We start from the raw sequence: 26,255 nt of genomic DNA, 5'->3' as shown, positions 1-26,255 counted from the left end.
TGAATGGGTCAAGAATATGTGGTTTATCTATACCATGGAATACTACATGGCAATGAGAAACAATGAAATCTGTCCCTGTGTAGCAACATGGATGGACCTTGAGGGTGTTATGCTGAGCGAAATAAGTCAGGCAGAGAAGGACAAATATCATATGTTTGCACGTATAGGAGGATTAGGAGGAACTTAACGGAGGACCATGGGGGAGAAGAAGGGGGGAAATGGTGGGGGAAAGGGAGAGAGGCAAACCATGAGGGACTCTTGAATGCTGACAAAAACTGAGGACTGATGGATGGGGGGGGGGGGGGGGATGGGCATGGAGGAGGGCACTTGTGGGGATGACCACTGAGTGTTATGTGGAAACTAATTTGACAATAAACTATTTGTGTAAAAAAAAAAAAAAAAAGTTAATGTCTTCTTCTGTTGTGGCCAGTAGGCATGGATATGTCCTTTCTTCCAGCGGCTGGCTGTCACAACCAGTAGATAGACCACCTGAAGCCATTCATTCAAGCCTAAGGCTTGACACATGTATTCTGTGGCGCACATCCTGCTGCCTTACTGTAGATCGCAGAACACTGACGTCTGCATTGATCTGGCAAAGTGAATCAGTGGTACTGTACCTTCTGTCCCAGGCCTCAGGAGATGATTTTCCAGACTACCTCAGCAGTGCCTCACTTTCTCACCTCCACATTGCTGGGTCTCATCTGTTGTCAGTGTATTTCTGCTGCAAAACCAGAAGACAGTGAAGGGCTGAAATTCCACCCCCCTCCACATAGACAGCCACACTTTGGATTCCAAAAGCCAGGTGGACTCCTGGGAGAGGACAGGCTTTACGGTGAGCCAGACCTCAGTTTGAAACCACGTATCTCACTAATTGTTTCAACTTGGATCTGTCTTCAGACCTCTGCACCTCAATTTCCTTATCTATAAAATTGGGGTTAATTGCTTGTGTTCTAATATGATCATGCAGTTTCAGTGGAGAAATTTCAGCGGGAGGTCTGACATATGGTTTTGCTTGAGAGGTGCTTGTTTTCCCCCATTCCCTTTACCATTTGCAACTTACCAGGTGGCTTCTGTTACCACCTCTGCCTGTCTCCCCATGTGTGATAGCACACATACCATCATTTCTTAGTGTGACCTTTCATCCTTCTAGTTTTCCTCCCTTTTTAAAAAGTATGTGGCTTTCTTGTGCCTTTTCCATTTCTCTTAAGAACCACAGATAGAGATGAAGACAGTTCATTTCTGTGACTTCTCCCATGTCTGCAAAAATTCCTGTAATAGTTTCATTTTAATCAGGGAAAGGTTTCTTGAACAACATTTTCTACTTAATTCCTTTTTAACTCCGTACTAATGCCTGATTAAGTGAATGGTAATTTTTTGCACGAGACTGATATTTACCAATCGTGCCTTTTCTCAAGTGCCTTTTAAAAGATTTTTGCTTTTACTTCCCTTTAAACATTTAAACACATGTATGCAGAATGTACCATCCATTTCCAAATAACGTTCTGAATTAGGTTATCCTCAATTAGAGTAAAGTAATCTGAGAGTTTCACCCTTCCACCTGATTTAACTTTGAAACATACTTGTGTGCTCTTGTGAGATAAGGTATTTCAATCTCAGGAACCAGTGTTGGCAAGGAGATTCAGACTGTTGGTTAAAAACAAATCAAACAAAAAACGATGTAGAAAAACGAATTTTAGAACCAAAGACCAGAAATCGAAAATGTCAGTTTATGACTGCTCTGATGTTAATCTGCCTTCAGCACTCTGTTCATTAGTGCATCTGGCAGCGCTTCTTAGTGAAGAAAAGCTTGGCGTGGGGAAAACGCAGTGTTTAAATTGGCTCAGAGAAGACACGGAGTGTACAAATCTGCATTTGTCTCTGAGGGGATATAATTTCTTCTTTCATTTCGCCTTTAAAAATTTTCCTCCCTGTGCATTTATGAGTAAATTTCAGAGCGCATAGAAGTGAGGAAATGATACCCCAGCTCAAGCCAGCGAGAGTGTGGGTTGGCAGCAATGCTGTCGAGATGCTGAACCTACGCCATTTTCTGTCTCAGCTCAGCTTATCCCATTGATCTCAGGCTAGGGAGAGAAACATTGCAAGTGGTACCTTTCCATGCCTACATGTGACATATGAGGGGTGTTCAGGTCATGGGAGGACTCCCCTTCAACCTCTCACCATGCGGCCTTGTGGCCTTTGGGCCTCACTCAGGGTCCTTGTTGAAGATAAAATCCTAGGGATTTGGCCACTGTGCTGGAGGCTCTGAGAATCCGCTTTCAGTATTTCTTACTCTCTCTGCCTTTAAGTAAGCGCCTGGAGACTCCTCTTGCCTCCTGCATTGCTCTTACGGACTTTAGATTCTAGGTCTCATCTGAGGCATAACACATGGTCTGTTGTGTTGGATATCACGATAGCAGTAAAAATTCCAAAATTCCTCTTCAACTATTGAGAGACATTGGTCTCAATCCCATTTGCCAGATAAAAAGCTCTCTCAGGTTAGTATTTGTCTTTACTGCTTTTGTACAACATTTAAAATTATCCGTAATGTCAGTGGCCTTAAAAAGCGTGGTTTAGCCACAGGCTGGAACATAATGGAAATATAACAACGTAAGGATATGACCAAGTCAAGAGTGGGCTGGAGGGGGCTCCTGTCAGCTACAGAAGCCAGAGTTCTGATCCTTCTTTGGCATCCACGGCTCCATTTCCATCCGTGCAGCCTTTACTCTGAGCTGGTCTGTCAGTCGGAATCCTGGCAGGAAATACACGGCACCGCCAATGGGGTGATTGAAGAGTTTATAAAGGTCTATTTGCAGTGATATGGGCGGCATTAGTGGAGCCAGCATGCAGAGTGAACCTACTAGATGGCCTACAGAGGCCAAAAGAGGAGACTGTCGCTAGGGGGCAAAGAGGTAAGAGCTGTAGCCACAGAGGGCAGCCCCAGACAGGAGCTACGCCTGCAGATGGGCGAACTGAGCCACTGCCAGACACAGGTGGACGAGGGAGGGGCCGTAAAGTTCAAAGGCAAACACGGACAGCAGTGAAGATCAGGTAGACAAGAAGACACCTCGGGGGGAATAAGTTCAAGGTAGGATTGTGTGGAGCTCAGAAAGAACCCTCTTGCCCCAGAGAGCCAAGCTCTTTCTGTCTTTCTCCTTCTCACTCGGCACTTCCATTCTGGTCTTGAAATCATCCTTCGTGGCTTCTGAGTTAGTGTTTTGGGACGAGCCGGTTCTCCATTCATTGATGCAGTGTGTATTATCACCATCCTTGGGAGTGTCTAAGGGCTTTTGTAGATGTTTTAAATAAACATAAGCCTCCAACTTGCTCAAGTGGAGATTCACAGATGCATTTCCTCTGGACAGCAGAAGTGATGGGCCACAAAAGAATTGTTAAAATGTACAAAAGCCGCACAGGGGAGCCTGGGTTCACAATTTGCAGGAAGGAGATCTGAAGTTGTGTGCAACCTTGAGAAATATTTCTCACAGAAATCATGCAGTAACTCTTTGGCATTTGTGCTGTTTATGGTTATAGCTTTTAGTGAAGGGACCAAAGGTCTAAGACATATAATGGTTTACAACAGGGATAGCGATACTTCCACAGAGTTGTTATAAGGTTAAATCATTATTTAAACTTGCACAAATTTGGGGGCTCCTTAGTGGCTCAGTCGGTTAAGCGTCTGACTTCTGCTCAGGTCATGACCTCGTAGTTTGTGGGTTCCAGTCCCGCATCAGGCTCTCTGCTGTCAGTGGGGAGCCTGCTTTGGATCCTCTGTCTCCCTCTCTCTCAGCCCTTCCCCTGCTTGCATTCTCTCTCTCAAACTAAAAATAAACATTAAACGTACACAAAATTGGATTGGTTGCTGCAGGGTTGCACTTGGGATGTGACTTAGCCAGAGAATGAGCTTAAGACAGTGCCCAGCTCCATAACTGGGAATTTAGGACAAGCCCCTCACAAGATAGGAGGCAGTACTGCACAGTCACATAAAACAGCAGGAGATTCTAATGGATTAAATAACTTGTCTTCTTCAATTAAAAAGAACTTTCACAGCGACAATGATAGTAATATTATTGGATATTTTAATAAGTTAAAATATTTTAAAAATTAAAATTGAATGTCTGTAAAGTGAAAGATGTTACTTTTCCTGAGCACACAAGTCATATGACCAGGCAAGATGGAGTAGTAATAAGTAGCATTGAATGGAATCAGAGTGGTGCAGAAGGTATGAATATATCTTTTTTTTTTTTTAATGTTTATATTAGAGAGAGAACACAAGCAGGGGAAGGGCAGAGAGAGAGGGAGACACAGAATTCAAGGCAGCCTCCAGGCTCTGAGCTGCTAGCACAGAGCCCTACACGGGGCTCAAACCCCACAAACCATGAGATCATGACCTGAGCCAAAGTCCAATGCTTAACCGACTGAGCCACCCAGGTGCCCCAAGATGTACATGTATCTTGAACAAAATACCTCAGTACTGTCAGTCAGTACTTCCAGACCCTTACAAGATGCTCTTGATGCTCAGAGACTCAGGATTTTTCACCCCAAATTAAGTTGCAAATACTGTGTTTCAGAGGGTTGTCAAAAGGAAAAGATTTCCTTAGTGGGGCAGTCCCTGAAATGGCTATGAGTGTGCTTGAGAGCCCCAGCGATATGTATGCAGCTTTCATCTCTGATCTTTACTATCGAGATATATACTTGTTAAATGCCAGTTATGTGTGTGTCAGGTATCTAGGTAACAGATTCAAATGCGATAGTGAATTCACAGTCTAATGGAAGAAGTAGACCAATAAAGAGAAGGAAAAAAGAGGGCCTCATAGCATTCAGCCATGCTGGTTGTCAGCTTGGCAAGTGCCTTTACTCCTGGAGCTGAAGAGGGGAGCTTGACTGTCATCAGCTTCCCGGAAGATTGATAAATTAGATGCAGGCAGCTAGAGCCCAGAGCTGCCAAATAAATCTTTAGGAGTGAAATATAAGTGTGTTATATGTAGAACTAGGAGAACATGCTTGCACCCTAAAAGCAGTGTAGCATTTTTCTGAAAACTGTAGAAGTGAGAGAAAATATAATGATGATGATGATAATAATTACTATAATGAGGGGGCACCTGGCTGCCTTAGTTGGTAGAGGATGCAGCTCTTGATTTTGGGGTTGTAAGTTCGAGCCCCACATTGGGTGTAGAGATTACTTAAATTTTTTTTAAAAATTGGGGCACCTGGTGGCTCAGTCAGACAAGCATCTGATTCTTGATCTTGGCTCAGATCATGATATCACAGCTCATGAGTTCCAAACCCACATGGGGCTCTGTGCTGACAGCTCAGAAGCTGCTTGGGATTCTCCTTCTTCCTCTCTCTCTGCCCCTCCCCTGCTCACGTGCGTGTGCATGCTTGTGCTCTCTCTCTCTCTCAAAATAAACATTAACAAAATTGAAATTAAAAAACTTGAAAAATCTTTTTAAAAAGTTACTATAATGAGGCCCGTTCTCTGCCTCCCTGGAAGGAGACAGCCTGCAGTACCTGGGGCACAAAGGGGTCTTCTTCTCCTGAATGCTCACTCACACCCTGCTGGCCACGATGCACAGGGGTGTGTGTCCTTATCTGTGACATATGCTTTGAAAACTGAACGGAGAGTGAGAAGGGGAAGAAATCAGCCAGAAGCTGCCAGGCTAGCCTAGGCTTGGATTCTAGAATGACATCTCTGAGGTCAGTTACAGCCCTGAGAAAAGCTACTGCTGTTCCCTTAGCTGCTTGCTCAGATGCGTGGCTGTGCGGGTGGCAGTCAGACACTTCTCGGGGCACCCTGGAGAGATGTTGCGAGGTCTTTATCTCTGTGCAGCTCAGGGCCATGCTTTTCTACACCGTCCCAAGGCGGAAAGGAATCGAAGCTAACGTCTGTCATATTGAATCTGTCACACATTGTTCCTACAGATGCAATGGGTATCAATACCCTTCCTGTTGTTTTACTGATCATCAAATTAAAGCTCAAAGAAATACATTTCTCTGAAGTTGCATAGTTAATTGGACAAAAAATATATATTATTAATGGCCATATTATTAGGCCTTTTAATCCTCATGTCTTTTCATGCCTGACTGTAATTTGAATAAGTAAATTTCCATTTGCCTCTATTCCTAGAAACGGAATGCACTTTGTGGACTTTGGAAAGTGCCACAAATTTTCTCTTTTCCCTCAATCATATTTTGGTTGAGTTTCATCTGAACCTATTAAGCTAAAATTAGCTTTAAATTATTTAGCCAATTTTGTCACATCTGTGATCCACAAGATACAAAACAGGATTCCCTCCCAGTCTTTCTCGTTCTAGGAAATTCAGCCACGTTCATGACGTTTCCCCCAAACTTTTACAACTTTCTGCTTGGCTGATTGACTTGCAGCTTAAAGAAATAAGTTTCTGAATATTTTCTATTGACTGAATGCAGAGGAGGCTTAAAGACAAAGGGTTTTATTGTCAATTTAATTTGAGAATAAAGAAGTTTTCATGACTATTAGTTTTCTCAAGACAAAATAAAATGATAAAACTTCATTGAGGTTGGGCGTGGTCTTCAACTGAATGTTTTGAAAACAGGAAAGCCCCCTGTAGAACCGGCACCCCTGCCAGCAATATGGAGCTGTAGCCTCTGAGCTCACAACCCACACCTCCAATGATGTGGAGTTCCGTTCATTAAGGAATGTTCCAGATGATCCAGCCCACTGAGCCATGAGCCTCATGTGTCTCATTTTACAGTCTAGGGGTGAAAGGGCTAACGGACCTGGTCAAGGCGACTAATGGTGTGTTAGTGGCAGGGCCACAACTTGAATCTAGACATAAACTCCTGGACATGGACTTGCTTGCCTTTCTGTGCACATGAGGCCCTTTAATAGCTCCTGTTGCCTCTAGGTGAAGGTCTGCTCCACACAGGGCAGACCCTCGTGATTTATCACCCACCACGTCTAGTCTTTTCCTTGCTTTGTACCTGCTCTGTCTTCTCTCTGGAGTGTGCCCAGCTGTGACCTGCCCTCCCATCCCAGCCACACCACATTTGTAAGCATGCATTCAAATCAGGTCATCACCTTAACAGGATGCTGTCTCCACCCTCTCCCCTTATCGCATCCAGTTTTCTCTCTTGCCCGGTACATTTATTCATTCACTAATTTACTCAGCAAATATTTCTAAGCACCCATTAAGTGCCAGGCACTGAGATGAGCACGCGTCATGCAGCAGTGAACACAGCTGACCAGCTCCCTGCCCTCGTGGCTCACAGTCTGCTGGGGAAGACAGTAAATACAGAGATCAGTGTGTAATCACAGCTGGGATGATGGCCATGAAGGAAGTAAAGATGCACTTGGGGCCAGAAGAACCTGGTGGGGAACAATGAACACATGGGGTTGTGAGTTTTCAGGGTGCAAGTCAGTCTTTGAGAGGAGGCTAGGGGCTGCTCCACTCTCCTCCCTTTTCTCCCTGTGCCCGGGAGCTCCATGGGGGTCCTGCCCCCCTGCAGGGCTGGGAGAACGAAGAAGAGAGGAGCAGGCACCAAGTTGGGTGTCTGCAGTCCCCGGACACCTGCCTCCTCCCAACCTAGGGGCTCCCGAAGCACAGGGGATTCTGCGAGTAAGGGACACAGCGTGCCCACCACAGTGAGGGCAGCCTTTGCTCAGGCAAGAAGGTGTGACACTGGGGGTGTGAAAGTATTGCCTCCCTCAAGGTTATCCCCAGGAGGACTGTTTTCTGATAACCTTGAAGAGGGCCCGGGAGGTGGCTCATTGACTGTAACGCTATCCAGGAACATGGATGATGGCCTGGAGTTCTGTTCATACTCTTCGTAATTCTATAGGATTAATAAATAGAGCATATTAAATTGTCTTTAGAAATTTCTATGGGACAATATGTGAATGCTTTTTTAAAAAATAATTTCAGCTTTTGACAAGTTTAAAAGAAGTATTCAACTATGGCTAAAAAATAAAAGTGCATGTATAAGAATAGAACACCAATTCTGTACTCAGTAATACGCTGAGAGTTCATGAAGGACACTGGACAAGACACCTATTCTCTGGGATTCATTTTCAATTTTAGCAAGAATATTGTACTCTTGATGTCATAGGATTCTTATGTTGTTGTTTTTTTTTAATTATGTAAACCTTAAGTTCTTGAGACGAAATATACTTTGTAAACTGAAAGAGTAATCTAAACTAAAAAATAGGTTGCAGCTCTTAAATATAATGAACTTGCTACTTTTCTCACCTATTTTTTCCCTCAATTTTAGTGAGTCTGAAAAAACATAACATCCTGTTTGCATCCATTTCAGTTGAAAACTTGTTACAAAAGCTTTTTTTTCCTTTCATCTTTTAATTCTAAAGAATATGGTTCCATTAGGTTAAAATAACTTATACAACTGTTAATTACTTAAGGGAAATTGTCCAGATCACATTTATTCATATGGAATTGCTCTCCAAAATTTTATTACTCTATATGTTATAGTCAGCAAAACAAAGATCTTAATAAAATCCAGGTGACAGATCTCTCAAGATGTTAAAAATCTTTGTACACTTAAAACATTAGTAGTTCCTGCTAGGGAATTTTATTTATATTTTTCTAAATTCTTTTATTTAGTCTTTTGCAGTTATTAAAAGTAAGACTTTGAAATGTTTGTAACTGTAATATGCAGAGTTCAATTTGGTTTTCTTAAGCTTATTAAAGAAGAAAATATATTAAGGTTTGTTTTAAGTAGACCTCTCTTCAAATGTGTCCATACATAATAATGATAGAAATGCACACTAATTTTTACAGTGTCCATTACAACAAATTATTAGTAATACATCATTTTTTTCTGTTAATTAGAAGTGACAGGAAAGTCTTTACAAGTTAATATGTACAATAAATATATATAATTTTAGAGAAAGGTGTTTTGTCAATATAATGAATTACTGTAATGATTTTTGATGCCAAAAAATTTCCTGGAATAAATACTGGCTTAATTTGAGTTAAAAATTCCTCAGCTTTAATGATCTCTCTCATTGGTTCCCTGAATTTTACCATTTGCATTTAATTTCCTTTATGCTAAGCTTCTGGTGAGTTCTGTGTGTAGGTTTGTTGTGGGGTTTTTGTGTTTTGTTTTGTTTTTAATGCATTCTATTTCAGAGAGGACAGTAATTAAATTCTCCATGATGCCTTAGTGAGCTTGATTCTATCAAGCTGCTTTGCTCTCTGGAAACCAGTTGCCTGAGGGGACAGAGATTCTGAAAGGGACCAGAACGAAGAAGTAGGGTTGCTGTAGGGCGGGCTCAGAACATGGAGTGATGGTCACTGATTGTGTTGGGCAATTATCTGACATTTCTGGGTGGCACACGTGTGATGCCAGAGGCTTTAGCCTGAGGGCTTTCTCTGATGAATTCGGCACACTGATCAAAAGGTTGACATTGTCTAAGGTGAGAACTTGAGAATGAAAGAGATGGTTAAATGCCAACAAGAGCCTGGAGTAAAATTAAAAAAAAATTAATTTGTCCTTCACTATTGTGTGTTTCAGAGGCTGGAGCACAAGGAAGTTTTAGTGGGCTTGTTGTTCCTGGTTTTCCCGTTCATTCCAGCCAGCAATCTCTTCTTCAGGGTGGGTTTTGTGGTGGCGGAGAGAGTCCTTTACATGCCTAGGTAATTATTGCTCGTGATTTCCTCTTTATGAGACCTGCCCTCTGTCACCAACATGGATAGTTCCAGAGGGACGGTCCTTTGCGCGTGTAACAATTAGGTCCTTGTGGAGCGGAGGCGTTTATTACCTCAGCTTTAACAACAGCCGCAGAGAAGTTTGGGGGAGATCAAGTTCGCACATGTACACTCTACTTTACAATGGCGTACCTCCAGTTGGAAGCTGGATGGTTAAAAGGGAAGTATTGACTTCAGTACATTCAGGATTTTAGCAGCAATCACTTATCACAATATCTATGTTTCATTAAATGTAATTGTAGTAATTTTCTAGAAATACTTGATTTGCATACAATTATTAACTATGTTAAGTAGCATAATTGTAATTAACTTCTAACTTTCCTTCTTTCTCTTTGTGTCTTTTAATTTCAAAATAGGAACAATCTCAAGAAAATCTGTCCTTGAGAAAAAAGTGGTTAAAATTATAAACGATATTCAGCCATGTGTGATTACATAATGCCACGTATCTCTGAATGTTTGAATTGTGTGGAAGCTTTTTTGTTCTTTTCTCTTATTCAGATGTCAATGTTTCAAGGCCACATTTCTTTTCAGATGCCTGGAAATGTCCCTAAATGGTTCTGCCATTCATCCATTGTGTAACATTGAGCAAAATATGAAGCTTTTTTGAACCCAGCCTCTCTATTTTTATTTCTTTATTTGTTTTCTAGAGAGAGAAGCGGGGGGGGGGGGGGGGGGGGGAGGGAGAGGGGGCAGAGAAGGAGAGAGCATCCCAAGCAGGCTCCATGCTAAACATGAAGCTACATGCAGGGCCTTGAGATCACAACCTGAGCCGAAATCTAGAGTCCCACACTCATCTGACTGAGCCACCCAAGCACCCCGTCTCATTTTTAAAATAGGGATTTTAATAAACTTCCCTAAATTAAATAGTATCATGAATGTTATATAAGAATCAATTTTTGTAAAAAGTATTCTAAGCCAAAATATTATAGGTAAATCATTATTTTATTTATTGATATTGAATTAGAAATTTTAATTAACTTCACATTTTATTTTTAAAATAATTTAAATATCAATAAAATTTAATTTCATTAATTGACATTCAGTTAGAAAATGTAAAAATACATACAATTAGAAATTAATTTTGTAACGTGTGATTACCCCCAAACCAAGTACCTGAAAGTTTTTCAAAGTCTTTGCAGGTTCTTATTTTGACTTGGTCAAGGAGAGAGGGCAGTCCTTAATTTTCTTTATGTGTCTTTAGTACAGTTTGGAAGGGAATTATTCCTTGATAAATACTGTTCATTAAGGACAAAAATACAACAAATTCTTTGTCTTCTACATTGCTCTAAGGTAGCAGGGTTATAAAGCCTTCCCAATAATAGGGAATATGAAGGGCAAAGGGGACGTCGGTATCTGGTCTAAATAGGTTTTTGCTTAGAGCAGCTGAAACTGACTTCAGTCAGCTTTTCTCTGTAGTCGTGAGGATTCCAAGTTGGATCTATTCATTCCTCACTTAACAGGTATTCACAGAACACGTTTGCAGACTAGAATCTGAGGCTATTAAAAATAAGTGAATTTCAGTTTTTGCCCTCAAAGAGTTTAACTGCCGATAAGCATTAATTAACATGAAGTGTATCAAAACTTCTACTGAACATCTATTATATGCCAGTCACTATGCTAAACATGTTCTATTTTTTTTTTTTTTTTTTTGTCAGTGAATTCATAGTTTATGTAGTGGTTCATAGCTCCCCCTGAAGTCACGGGGCCTGCGTTTGAATTCTGGCTTAAGCATGAGGGTGATGCCTCAAAGCCTCTCTTCCCTCATCTGTATGAAATGAAGATAATAGCACCCAACTCAATGAGATATTGTGAGCATTAAATGAGATAATTGTTTACAAAACGTAGAAAGCATTGTGCATTATATGTTGGCAATAAATAATGTACAAATATTATTGTTTGCCATCAGCTCCCTAGGTAGCTGATGCCATTGTCCCTATTTTACAAAAATAACACCTGGGCTGTAAGAAGTTATTGAACTTGCCCAAGGTGGGCAGAGCTGGAATGCAGATCTTTGTCTACTGAAGGACCTCTCACCTTCCAGACTATATTGCTTCTCTGCTAGTAACATCGTGGTATTCTTTCTAAGTGAAAAGAAGGAGAAATTCTGGACACAGTAATGTACTTTCAGCTCAACTCCATTTGGTAATCAGGACTTTTACTTCTAAGCATCCTGTGTTATAAATCCTCAGGAATCTGTGATTCTGGGTGACAAAGAATTGCATGTGCAGTAAACTTGTCTAATCTGGAGATGAGAGAACAATTTCTGAGGGGATAAAGTGCAAAAATTTTATTTATTTTATTATTTTTATTTTTTTAATGTTTATTTATTTTGAGGTGGGAGGAAGAGCACACTAGCAGGGGAGGAGCAGAGAAAGATAGACAATCCCAGACAGGCTCTACACCATCAGTGCAGAGCTGGACGCAGGCTTGATCTCACAAACCACGAGATCATGACCTGACCTGAAACCAGGAGTCAGACACTTAACCAACTGAGCTACCCAGGCACCCCAAGGGCAGGAATTTTAAACAAGAGGTTAAAATGTCATTTTTCTGGAAGAGATCCTTAAATAAACATTATGGAAGCCCGTAATATTGTTATCAACCATTTGTGGGGTATCCTACTTAAATAAGGGGGTCCTCTTGCCAAAGTAGCTGTGTCACCCTAACACCTGCAGAATCATGCCTGCTCTACCTTTTCTTGGGTTGCCATATCTTACATAGACCTTACTCTGACTTTACTTCTTTTCTCTAAAATAGATACGGTAGTGTCCCTGCCCTTTTTCAGCTAGGACTAAGCTCATTTAGATTAAAATGAAAGTTCTGATTATGAAGAAGACCTCAATATTTCCAAGAACAAGTGCCTGCCTCTCAAAAACAACCTGGGTTTTGGTGCATTTTGCAGACTTGGCGCAGGGTCATCCAAAATCAGTGCCAGCAAGCTGGTCTTTGTTTAAAAGACGACCATCTTTGTCTTTTCTCCCCAGGTGCCTGCATCTATGCATTCCATTATTGACATTAAGCCATCATTTTCCAAGGGTTTCAGCAGCTATTTGACCAACCATCTACTATTCTCCACTGAGATGGGACCGCTGGCCTCTGCAGGGTAAAATATTTTCCAGGGAAAGTCCCCCATTTTCATACAAAACTGTCAGTATTGTGCACTGGCTGTGATGAAGCCATTAGAGCTGCTGAAAGTTTCCTTGGAGCCACAGAGAATTTTACAAATGCTGCATGCATCTCTGGGAAGGTGTCAGAACTCTGGATATTGCCTGTTGTACTTATTATGCTTACACATTGGCTTTGGCAATGGTGAAAAACATTTCCCAAGCCTTTTATACACAGAGGAATCTTCTCTGCGTGACTTTCCTTACATTATTGCCCTTGACAAGAAACAGCCAATTTCCATAGCATTAAGTATCCAAGTTCTTTGAGGAAAGCATATCCAGTGTCCCCAGTGACAGTTTGATGACATGCACCATCATCTTTATGCAGAAATCCGTGTTGTCCCAAAAACGTAAGCAGGTAATAGAACATTGAAGTAAAAAGCTGAATTGGTAATTCTTCTGAGGAAGTTGCACTTCCTACTCATTAAAATATTTGGTTCAAGTTACTTGGAGCTAATTCCTGGCCTTAGAACCGATCCATGAAACCACGGAAGTCATGTGCACCCTCACTGAAGCCTAGGTGAATCCCATCCATCCCAGGGGCTGATTTGGCTATTTTATAAGAAAAGCCCAGAATGAGTCAGATCAAGTGCTCTTTTATCTCCACCATTATGCTTAACAATGAACAATCTACTCGAATCTTCCGGCTTCTCTTCTCCCTCCATCATAACTTAGAAATGACCCAAAATATCACCTTCCTCTCACTTGTACTTTGAAATCTGTTGATAAAAGGGACAGAACTAGGCTGTCTATTTGTCATTGGATGGCTTTAGGGTCAGAGTTTCACCACCAAAATAAATTGGAATAATCTTTTCTTCTGGTGATAAATGCCTATTCTGTGGATTTCCTTTTTGAACAGGCAAGAGAGTTTGGTGCTTAAATCATTTTTTTAACAGAAATTTTGATCTCTTATTCTTATCTCCAGAGAGGCATATAATTTTATGGCTACTTTTTTTTGTATTTTATAAAAACCACATTAGAATGCTTCAAAGTAATAAAATTTCTTTGCATCAGTGAAGCAGAAATAGTTGTTGAGAGCTCTCAAATGAAGTCACAGGAAGTGATCAGATATCCATTTACATGCCAGATTAAGATTTATTCACTTTAGCACCAAAGAGCAAATTCCTAAACTCCTTCAAGAAAACATGAATGAGTGGAGAGGGGAAGTGGATGGGAATAACTGAAGGTAGAAACAATATAGTGGATAGCATTGATCAAGAATAATTGAGGGGCGCGTGGGTGGCTCAGTTGGTTAAGCATCTGACTATTGATTTTGGCTCAGACCTGTGTTGGGCTCTGCACTGGGCATGGAGCCTGCTTAAATTTTTCTCTCCCTCTCCTTCTCTCTCTCTCTTTCTCTCTCTCTCTTTATATATTTTATAAAATGAAATGAAATAAAATAAAATAAAATACATTATTTAAGGGACGCCTGGGTGGCCCAGTCAGTTAAGCGTCCGACTTTGTCTCAGGTCATGATCTCGCGGTTCGTGGGTTCGAGCCCCGCATCGGGCTCTGTGCTGATAGCTAGCTCAGAGCCTGGATCCTATCTTCAGATTCTGTGTCTCCCTCTCTCTCTGACCCTCCCCTGCTCATGCTGTCTCTATCTCTCTCTCAAAAATAAATTTTTAAAAAAATTAAACAAAAACATATTATTTAAATAAAAGAAAATTGAGTCCACAGAAGGAGAAGTTAGATAACATGTGTTGGAACAAAGAAAGAAAGATAAAAAAAATTGTCCTAGTCTTAGAACGATGCCATTTGTATTATATGATCCCTAAGCTTCTAGACACATCAGACACAGAAAATTAGAAAAATGATGACCACCATTCATTTTTGATTTTGAGAAATACCTTCAAATCATACTTATCAATTTGAAATGAAATTTTTAATTTTACACAGGTAGCCATTGAATCAATTCTGCAGTATTTCTTTCTCAGGATGCAAAATGAGAAACAGTACCCCCAAGGTAGTACTACTTGTGTTATCTGATATTGGGAAACCCTTCTGATGAGCCATCTATGCATAGGCTTCTTCAGACTTACTGGAGGAGAGTGATGATTCTGTGAGACTGACTCAAAATTTTGCCAAATATTAAAATCAGCATAGCAGTCATTTGATATCAACCCAAACTTACTTTGGCAAATCCAGTAGGAAGAAGACTGAGCTGGGAATCAGCACAGTCCCATCTGTCCCCTACCACCTGGCAGCCTTGGGGGAATCATTTTCCTACCAGTAAAAGCAGAGGGTTGGCCTTGCTCAGTGGTCCCCAAGTGTTGCTTGGATCTCCATGACAGAGTTTTCTGTAGTGAATGCTTCATAAAGTTAAATCTATGTATTTTTTAAATTATGGAATTATATCTTTCTTACAGTTTTGGCAATAAAATATCCTTCTGTTATGACATGATAAGAGCAGCAGGAGGTACACCCAACTCCCCTTTCTTGGAAATCTTACAGGTTTGGGAAACCTGAAACTCCAGTAACCACCATGCTACCTGATCTCAAAGGTCTCTTTCAGCTCCCAAGTTCAAATGTTTTGTGATTAAGAATAATCTTGTGGAGGGGGCACGTGGATGGCTCAGTTGGTTGGGTGTCCGACTTTAGGTCAGGTCATGATCTCACCATCTGTGGGTTCAAGCCCCGTGTCGGACTCTGTGCTGACAGCTCAGAGCCCGGATCCTGCTTCAGATTCTGTGTCTCCCTTTCTTTCTGCTTCTCCTCCGCTCATGCTTTTCTCTCTCTCTCTCTCTCAAAAGTAAATAAACATTAAAAAAAAAAAAAGAATCTTGTGGAGAATATGAATGTTTTTTCTCCTTAAGATTTTAAACAAAGATTGTTGTCATGCACTGGAATATGACCACTGATATCTGCTCTTTTTCAGCAGGCTGGGCCCAGTAGCCAAAGGGCAATGGGTTCCTGGGGCCGCGGGGGGCGGGGGGGGCGGGTGAGAAAGGAAGGCAATACATTTGCCATGGAGACAGGCTCTCTGCAGGGCCTGGAGGTGGACATGAGGAAATGGCCGGGAAGCACTGGTGTGGAGCCTCTACTGTGAGATAATGGGGTGTCCTCATAAGCAGCAGGAACAGCTGATGCTTAGAAGTTCATGAGGAAAGCAGCAAGAGGGAACAATGTCAGGAGGAAATGGGGCCCTGTCCACAAAGGAATGCCACACCTCCCTTTCCAAGGAGCAGTTGTACAGGCAGCTTATTAAGATAGGTTACAGTCCATGAGAACAGGTAGGAAGTTTGCCATCCACTTGACGTCATGGAAAGAGGCTCATCAGTCGCGTTGAAGCCTCGTATCTTAACTGGGGCTTGAAGGGTAAGATTGCTGCCAAGCTGACTGGTACCTTGTAGAGCAGGCTGAGTCCCTCTAAGGCCATGGCTGGTAGGGATGTGACAAGACTGAGCCACTTAAGGGGACACAAATAACTGGATTTGGATGAGGCCAAGTCACAAAAATTGTAGAAACCCAGGAACCAGGCAAAGCCAGATAACCACTTTTTAGTTTGATTTATGGTTTGAAATTCCCATTGTATTATGTGTTAGAGAGATGGGAAGAACACGCTGGGCTTGACAAAGAGCCACTCAACTAAAAACCTAAGAAATAGATTGAGAAAGAGTTTTCAGTTACAAGATCAAGTGCACTGGCTCTATGAGAACACCTGTGTGTAAGTGTGCATATGTTTTGGCTAAATTACCCGAACTCACTCAATTATTACTTAATTTTAGCTCCAAATCTGTTTTTTAATGTAATTCTAGTATGTCATCTTAAGAGAAGGTTCTCTCCTATAAAGAGAGCAGAGAAAGGAAAAGGGAAATGCAGTGCACTATTACACAAGGGACAATAAAGTGATGTCACCAAATGATCTGCAGAGAAAGTGTGAAGGTCAGTGATACCACTGGAGAAGAAAGAGTGGGAAGCTCCAAGAGATTGCAGTAAAGAAGTCAATGAGCCTTTTTACTTTGGAGAGGTATTCAAATGCTTTTAAATCCAGTGTCTTCTGTGTTCCACACCATATTTTTAAAAAATTTTTAATGTTTATTTATTTTTGAGAGAGAGAGACACACAGAATCCAAAGCAGGCTCCAGGCTCTGAGCTGTCAGCACAGAGACCGACACAGGACTCAAATTCACAAGCCATGAGATCATGATCTGAGCTGAAGTCAAACGCTTAACCAACGGAGCCAGCCAGGCGTCCCTACAATCTCTAGTTTTAAAACACATTCTCTTGAGTCCCTCAGTAAAGCCCTCCTTCTTTCCTTCCTGGTCACGCTCTTCACACGGCCCTACAAAATCCCTGTGCAAGTCGAGAACACTCCCTACCTGGGCACTGCCTTCAGAGCGTAAGGCCTAGCTTATGGATCTCACACCTTTTCTGAATTCAGGTCTCAAAGGGCTGGATGGAACAGTGGATGCTGGCACAGCAAGAGTGAAAGAGACTAACAACCTGATATCAAAATATTTCCATCCTTACTCCATCATATGCTGAAGGATAACCGTAATCAACTTTTGAAGTCCAGAGTAGGTTGTGATCCCAGCAGGAAGCCTCTGACTATGTAACAGTGGAGTTGTCTGCCACTGAAGACAAGAGACATAGGGGAGCAGCAGAGAGGGACAGACTCAGCTTTCTTTTAAAATACAGTGCGGGGGTGCCTGGGTGGCTCAGTCTGTGTGTGTCTCTCTCTCTCTCTGCCCCTCTCTGGCTTGTGCTCTGTCTCTCTTTCTCAAAAAATTAAATAAAAAAAAAAAAACGTTAAAAATAAATAAATAAAACTGGAGATTTTAGATCATAGACAAATAGAACAGAACCGAGAGCGCCACGGTCAAAATGAAGTAATCTGAGGACAGATTGGGTGCTTGTGGGCTGCAGATCAGTTGACCAGTCTTCAGGGTGGCCTGAGGCTGGAGAGGAGGGTAATCCTGAGCAGTCACTTGCTGAACTATAATCATGGCCTTCGTATTACAGAATCCTATTAGTTATAAAAGATGAATGTTTATGTCCATTAAGTCCTAAATGATAAACAGCAAATGTCTTGGAAACCACAATTTGAAAGTAAAATTTGGAGAGTATAATTTGGATTCAGATGAGCCTAAATGGAATAATATATGTGAAAAATACCATAAGCTATGCTAGGTAATTGCAAGTCATTATGTCAGTCTGTCCCATTCAAATGAGGAGTTTGGAGGAGGCAACGTTGATGGAGAGCAAAGCAACATAGACAAGGGCCTCGCCTTCCTTCCCAGCCCTTTCTTTCCTCCACTAGGTGTGCAGCGTGCCCTCACAGGTTAGTGTTCTTAAACACAGGGCCGGAGGACGTTAGGAAATGTGCCTCTGCAAATAGAGTAGAGCAACTAAAACTTAGAAGTTGACACTCCGTTGACTGCACAGCTGGCTGTAGCTTCGCCTGGAGGGTGACAGTGGACTGAAGTGTGACCATCTCAGCCTCCTTCGGTCAAGGCCTCTTGTCCTTACAAGTGAATTCATTTCTTTTCTCTTGGATTCTGTGCAAGGAAATGCATCTCAAACCAGTGACTTTATTTTTTCTTTCATCTTTATTGAAATACAATTCATATGTTGTATTGGGTAAGTTTAAGGTGTACAGTGTGATTTGATACATTTATATATGGCCAAATGATTACCACTACACCAGTGACTTCTATACATTTTAGTCATCTTAAAATATCCTCCATATTCTTTTTTGGAAACCTGGAGTGTCCTTCTCTTGTGAGGTGTGGGACCACCATTTTGTAGGTGTGTGTTTTCTTATAGTACCCAGCACAACAGATGTTTCACAAAAGAGTATTGTGGAGAGTTAAAAGAACACTGGACACATGAAAAATCATACACGTGTGCAGTCAGGCCTGTGTTAACACACGGAATAGAGGAGGGGACAGCAGCGACTAGTGGTTTATGCATTATGCCTTCTCTTCACAAATGAAGATGCTGCACTCTAGAATATGGCAGGTTATGGGAGAAGAAATGATAAGTTCAGGTCCTAGAGATGGGCATGCTGTCGGAGGGTCGAGAGAAGGTGCTTTTTCCAACTTAGTAGTAGTAGTTTTTGAGTTACTTGGGGGAGGTCTTTGCCTTTGGCTAGAAGGCCTCTCAGGCCCAGATGGAAAATCTGGTTGTGACTGCTTGCACCAGGCTGGGAGGGAAGGCTCCTGCCAAGGGGAAACACCACATCCAGTGGATGGATTGTTCTCCTAGTGATAAAAGTGGGTCTTATCAGGGCGCCTGGGTGGCTGTCAGTTAAGCGTCTGTCTTTGGCTCAGGTCACGATCTCACAGTTCACGAGTTTGAGCCCCATGTAGGGTTTTTGCTGACAGCTCGGAGTCTGGAGCCTGCTTTGGATTCTGTGTCTCCCTTTCTCTCTGGCCCTCCCCTGCTTGTGTCTCTCTCCCTCTCCCTCTTCCTCCCTCCCTCTCTCTCTCTCAAAAATAAACATTAAAAAATCTTTTAATTTTTAAAAATCTTCACCCTTGACTTGGATTTATTCATTTTTAAGTTCACCTTTGTTTCCATGTTAATTTTTGCCACTTTTTACCTCATTGTTCAACCACACTTGTGAAACAGCTCCTGTCATAGCCTGATGCTCAAGGTGCAAAATGAGTAAAATGTTACTGTATCCTTAAACAACCGGCCTGAACTTTCAAACAGTTAATACTTATTTCATACCAAAGTTGAATAGAAAAGCTTCTTTATTGTGCATTAATTCATCAGAGAAATTATAGTTTGTGTTTTCTTCCCTTTCTTTTTTCTTCTTTTGTTCACAAAGATAGAGTGGAGAAAGATTAGAAATGAATATAAGGGAAGATTTGCTAAAGTGCTTTTTGAATTCCAGAACTATGGATGCACATTAGCATCAATACAGAGCTATACATATTTCACACACCACAAGTGTATCTTACTTTTCTGAGCCAAAATCAAGAGTCAGATGATCAACTGATTAAGCCATCCAGGACCATCTGTGAATGCTTTTAAAAGACTTCTATTGTCCTGTAAATTACATAGTTGGGGTCAATCTGGACTTTGATAAACTGGATTTCTTGAGAGGTAGTTACAGATCTAATCACATATTTTTGTGACATGCAATCACATATTTTCGTGATATGCACAGTACATTTTACTGATGTGATAGAGTAGGGCATTCTAAGTACACATATGAGCACATAAACACTTGAAAACACTGACACATTATATTCAATTCATGGACTACATCCGCATACATGATTTCATTTACTCCAAACAACAACCCTTTATTTTTTTTTTTTTAAATGTTTTATTTATTTCTAGGAGAGACAGAGAGAGAGACAGCGTGAGCAGGGGAGGGTCAGAGAGAGAGGGAGCCACAGACTGAAACAGGCTCCAGGCTCTGAGCTGGCAGTCAGCACAGAGCCCGACGCGGGGCTCGAACCCACGAACCGCGAGATCATGACCCGAGCGAAAGTCGGACGCTCAACCAACTACGCCACCCGGGCGCCCCCAAACAACAACCCTTTAAAGTAGTTATAGTTTTGGGGTGCCTGGGTCGCTGGGTCGGTTAAGCGTCTGACTTCGGCTCAGGTCATGATCTCACGGTTCGTGGGTTCAAGCCCTGTGTCAGGCTCTGTGCTGACAGCTCAGAGACTGGAGCCTGCTTCAGGTTCTGTGTCTCCCTCTCTCTCTGCCCCTCCCCTGCTCATGCTGTCTCTCTCTTTCTCTCAGAAATAAATTTTTAAAAATAGTAATAAAAAATAAAGTAGCTATAGTTTAAGGTGTCTAAGGCAGGCATATTAAACTCTTGTAAAATAAACAACTAAGGCTTCACGGGGTTGAGTGGATCTCCTGTGGCCACAGAACTCACAAGTAGAGAAGAATCCAGCTCCTTGGGTCCCATTCCAGGCTCTTCATTCTCCAATGAATACCTTTTCCGAGCTGTGAACTCCCAAACTGAACGATCACACTAAATCACTTTTGTTCCACAACAGGTTGTAGTGTTTTACGGGCCCCAGAAAGTTACTACGTTGACAGGAGTCTGGTAGAGAGAGACATCGGTTTCTACCTGGATATGTGCACACTGTACACCTTTCCTGCCTCATACTCGATTTAGCAGAAAACAGTTCCCTCACAATACCATTATTGTAACATCATATTAGTATTATCATTTGTCATTTATTGCCTACTAAGCATTGTGCACAGTGTAAAGTTAGTTCCTTTTACAAATAAGACAGTTAGTAACTAGAGAAATAATTTGAGATCAAACAACAGTGTCAGAACTGAAATGCAAACAGGGCTTTTTCTGACACAAGAAAAAGCTTATTTTCTTATGCCTTATTGAATGCAGGAGGTCTTACAAATTTGGAGCTCATAAGTGACTTATGAGGTTCAGAGGAGCATCTCAACATCAAAAAGATAAAAAAGAATCAGGTTCTCGGAAGGTGAAAGCAATGGCATCATTATCCCAGGTGTTCCGTAGATACGCTGAGGGAAGAACAGAAGAGACCTGTTTCGTGGAGAAATCAATGGAAAGAAGCTCTTCATCTCTATCCCTAGAGCCCAGCATTTAGGACGAGTAGCTGCACAAGAGGGAAATGCACAAGAAATGCTTTTGGAGTCATTTCCTTGGAATATGAATAAACTGCCATCCAAGTACATCCAACCTTCTGAGAGATTTTCTCACCCATCAAATAATTGAGATTTAAAAAAAATAAGGGGGGAGTCTTGGCCCACCAGAAGCTGGCAGCTCCTGGGTTAAATCTGATTGGAGGTGTTACCCTCAGCTCCCTGCTGCTTCCCCGCATCAAACACCTGTTCTGGGCTCAGCATTCCAGGGCTGTATTGTTTAACCATCCATGAGACCAGAATAAGATCTCACTGCCTTAATTTGCCATGAGGGGATTCAACAGACCAGAATGAAGTTAACCAGATATGATTCATTTCAGCTATCTAAAGTTGGGAATGTTTTTAAGTCAAAATGGTGAGATTGTGTCTGTCTTATATCATTCATGTTATTTATAGATACTTGGGGTGGGTTGGGTTTAAGTTAAAAGGTAGAATTTCAGTTCTACTTAACAGCGAAAAGATTCTCTTTGCTCCATATAATTAAACAAAAAGTGAAGCTATAGTAAACATCATAAAATGCTTGCCCCAGAGATGGAAAATTGTCATCTCTTCAGGTTGATGTGAATAGGAAAGAGAAGTGTTCTTTTATTGCTTAAGACCTTCTGGGCCAGGTTCGTGAAAGTACATCTGTACTATTTACACAGTGATTAACCTCTCGCAAAGTTCTCAAATAACAGGTTTAAACATTTTTCATTCTAATAGGAAAGGACCAACGTTCCGAACCTGCATTTCCTATTCAGTTCCCTTTGGGTGTGTATCATAAAAATCTAAGAGACAGATGCATGTGTCTCTAGTTATAATATGCACTGAAATGGAGATACCTTCAGCCTGTGAATGAGAGATCCGATAATTACTCCATTCACAAAAGCAGGGGTACTTCTCCAGCTGCTTTGAAAATGTATCTTAGTGGGGTGCCTAGGTGGCTCAGTTGGTTAAGCCTCCGACTTTGGCTCAGGTCAGGAGGTGCATTTGGATGGTTCAGTTGGTTGAACGTCCGATTTTGACTCAGGTCATGATCTCACAGTTCGTGAGTTCAAGCCCTGCATTGGGCTCTGCTGTTAGCAGAGCCTGGAGCCTGCTTCAAATTCCATGTCTCCCTCTCTCTCTGCCCCTCCCCTGCTCACACTCTGTCTCTCTCTCAAAAATAAATAGGCATTTAAAAAAATGTGTCTTTAGTAATGAGCTAAACCAATAAGCAGCTGGAGTTTGGCTCTTGGTTCAGGTTACGGTTTTGTGACATGTCAGTGGTTTGCATTGACTCCTTCATGCTCTGTGGAGAGAGAGGCCTCTGATCAGAGCCCAGATTTCCCCTTACCCAGATTAACCAAAGCTATCTGGAGTCTGGTTTCTTCTCCCTGGAGGCCACAAAAGCATGTGGCTTCTCATTTGCTTGATTTTCTTCTTTCAGAATGAGGACTTGCCCTGCCCCTAGCAATGGAGAGAGCAATCCTACCCTCCCACCCCCCGCTGCTGAGATCTATATTAAAGCAGATGTTGAAGGATGAAATGTCATAATAGAGAAGCATCTTAATCTTTGTGATATTGTGTTCAAGGTTTTAAGAATGTGATACTCTCTAAGAAATTTGCAAACCTAAGTAGAGATTATTTTATATGGCTTACCATTTCTTTAAACCATATGTCAATACGAGGACTTTCCAAAAAAAATGACTGTGTTACTTGATACTGATGCCTGTGCTGAGGGGAAAGGAATAGCATTCTCCTACCTTTGGTTATAGTGGGGTCAACACGCTGTGGCTCCTGAGTGGAGTCTGGCACTTTGCCTGGTTTATAAATAAATTTTATTGGAACACAGCCATGCCCATTCATTTACATAGTGTCCATGGCTGTTTTCCTGCTACAAAGATAGAGTGGGAAGGGCAGAAGAGCCTGAAATATTTACTCTTTTCCCCTTACACAAAACATTTGCCAGCTTCTGGAGTACAGTGGAGTGTTAGAGTCATGGGTTTTCTGAGCTGACTCTCTTATTAGCTATGGGTGTTGCGAGCAAGCTATTTAACTCCTATTACCTTTAGTCTGCTCATCTATGAAATGAAAGATACTGAGGATTATATTTTTAAATCAGATAATATATTTAAAATGTTTTCTTAATGTTTATTTTTGAGAGAGAGAAAGAACATGAGTGGGGGAGGGGCAGAGAGAGAGGGAGACACAGAATCTGACGTAGGCTCCAGGCTCTGAGCTGTCAGCACGACTGCAGGGCTGGAACTGAGGAACCGTGAGATCATAACCTGAGCCACAGTCGGGATGCTTTAACCAACTGAGAGCCACCCGGGTGCCCCATAAATCAAATAATATATTTAAAGCCAATACTGTCCTTATCCTAGGCCATACAAATATTATGGACAGGCCCATATAAAGTTCTTAGCACAGTGCCTTGCTGATAGGAAGGACTCAATATAAACATATAAATGTATAAAATAGCTAATTATTTTTTGTTATCGTTGTCTTCATTGTTCTTGTCTTCTGCCATTCTGTGGGCCTGGCTCTGAGATCCAGTGTGGGGATCCCAGTATTTTCCTTCCCCAGTGCTCTGCCAGATGGGCAGCAATTTTTCCTACAAGGAGACAGAAAAAATGACTATTACAATTTTATGAATGGAGTGGTTAGGAAGGAAGTAGGTGAAGCTGTGTGCTAAGGTGTGAGGAACACAAGGGGTGCCTAGGTGGCTCAGTTGGAGAAGTGTCCGACTTCAGCTCAGGTCATGATCTTGTGGTTCATCAGTTCAAGCACCACGTTGGGCTCTGTACTGACAGCTCAGAGCCTGGAGCCTGCTTCAGATTCTGTGTCTCCCTCTGTCTCTGCCCCTCCCCTGCTCATGCTCTGTTTCTCTCTCTGTCTCTCTCTCAAAAAGTAAATAAACATAAAAAAAAAAAAAAAAAAAAAGAGTGTGAGGAACACAAGAATCAGCCAGTCGGGTCAGAACCCAGACAAGCAGGACAGCATATGGGGTGTGAGCTCTGAAATCTGAAGTTCCTGGGTTTGTATCTTTGCTCCACTGTGTACAAGCCGTGTGATCCAATTCAGGAAGTCAGTTCACCTTTCTCCTCATCAGCATCTTTATGGTTAAACACCACTAACAGCCAGTGACCCACCAGGATGTGAGGAAGGGCTGAACTCATCTGTAGAACGTGCTTGGCACATAAGACTTTGCTCAGTAAATGTCAGTTCTCGGTGGGCTGTTTTATGAGGACAGGGGCAGGAAGTCAACTGGCGCTAGAGCTGCGGGTGTCTGCACAGCACACTGCTCGTGTATTTCAGGATATTGTTTACCTGTCCCTTTTCCAGTGGCTCCATTCTTTTAAATTTTTTTTTTAATGTTTTTTTTTTTAATTTATTTCTAGGAGAGAGAGAGACACAGCGTGAGCAGGGGAGGGTCAGAGAGAGGGAGACACAGACTCTGAAACAGGCTCCAGGATCTGAGCTGGCAGTCAGCACAGAGCCCAACGCGGGGCTCGAACCCACGAACTGTGAGATCATGACCCAAGCGAAAGTCGGACGCTCAACCGACTAAGCCACCCAGGCGCCCCATCCAGTGGCTCCATTCTTGACCAGCCTTATTAAAATCTCAACATCCTCCCCACCCTGGACTCCCTCTTCCTCTTTCCTGATAAGATTTTCCCCCATGTAACATACCCTGCTGTGTGGCAGACTCTGCGTTTTATTTGCTTATTGGCTGTTTCTCCCCACCCATGTGGATTCCACAAGCACAAACGTTATTGTCTGTTTTGCCCACCTATGTGTTCTTGGTGCCTGTAACAATGGCAGGGCACAGTTGGTGTTTATTAAATATCTGTTGAATGAAAGAATGGTGCCCAGAAGGCTTTCATGTAGCCAGCTGCACCCTGCTCCATTAGGACTGGTATCTGGATGAGGCTAGAGGAACAAATGGCAAGCAGCCTCATGAACTTGAGCAGCCATGGTGGTCTATAATGGCATCGGCATGGCAAGCTGTACAGAATGAGAGACACTTAGAAAATCTTGATACCTTTAAGGCCAAACCCAGCTTGTCGTAAAAGAAAGAGGTTTCGAATTTGTATTTGTATTATTTGTGTGTGTGTACATATATACACACATATACATACATATATACATACACACGTGACTCTATTCTGGAATGTTCAGGGCTTCTACAGAGTGATTATGGCAATCAAATCCAGTAATAGGCATGGGCCTCCTTAGCTTGAACCACAGTATTCCACTGGTATGTGGGGGTGGTGACCCTTTGTGGCCAAAGGGTGAATCCTAACACTTTAGGGAGCTGGACCAACCAACTTATGGGATTTGACGTATGGAATTGGAGCTCCAACTTGAACTGATTCCTAGCATCTCCACATCAGAAACCTCACATGCCGGGGCGCCTGGGTGGCTCAGTCGGTTAAGCGTCCGACTTCAGCTCAGGTCATGAACTCTTGGTTCATGGGTTCGAGCCCCGTGTCAGGCTCTGTGCAGACAGCTAGCTCAGAGCCTGGAGCCTGTTTCAGATTCTATATCTCCCTATCTGACCCTCCCCTATTCATGCTGTCTCTCTCTCTCTCAGAAATAAATAGAACATTAAACATTAAAAAATTAAAAAAAAAAAAAAAAGAAACCTCACATGCCTCTCTTGTTTTTCAATACTTGAGACCAAAGCCCAGGCATTCAGAAAGGTGAATAGAAGGAAAGTGGGGAGATTTTCTTAAAGGAGGTATCATTTTATAAATGAGACGATTTAAGTGTTTTCCTTTACAAACCCAACCTGCCTCAATAGATTGGAGTTGTTTGAGGA

At 42.0% G+C, this 26,255-nt stretch overlaps 1 protein-coding gene across 2 annotated transcripts in view; it reads left to right on the top strand.

Annotated features, from left to right (window-relative positions):
* The window catches only part of TMTC1 (transmembrane O-mannosyltransferase targeting cadherins 1), a 272,886-nt gene that overhangs the window by 166,721 nt on the left and 79,910 nt on the right, over positions 1 to 26,255 (top strand). For both annotated transcript variants that reach the window (XM_039255271.1, XM_039255272.1), the window contains exon 9: positions 9,508 to 9,629. In XM_039255271.1, the coding sequence (XP_039111202.1) occupies positions 9,508 to 9,629 (122 nt within the window). The remainder of the gene's footprint in view (positions 1 to 9,507; positions 9,630 to 26,255) is intronic.

This window comes from Hyaena hyaena, unplaced genomic scaffold (genome assembly GCF_003009895.1).
Source record: "Hyaena hyaena isolate Hyena2069 unplaced genomic scaffold, ASM300989v1 scaffold_520, whole genome shotgun sequence".
Taxonomy (NCBI): domain Eukaryota; kingdom Metazoa; phylum Chordata; class Mammalia; order Carnivora; family Hyaenidae; genus Hyaena; species Hyaena hyaena.
This window is presented reverse-complemented; position numbering and strand designations above follow the sequence as displayed.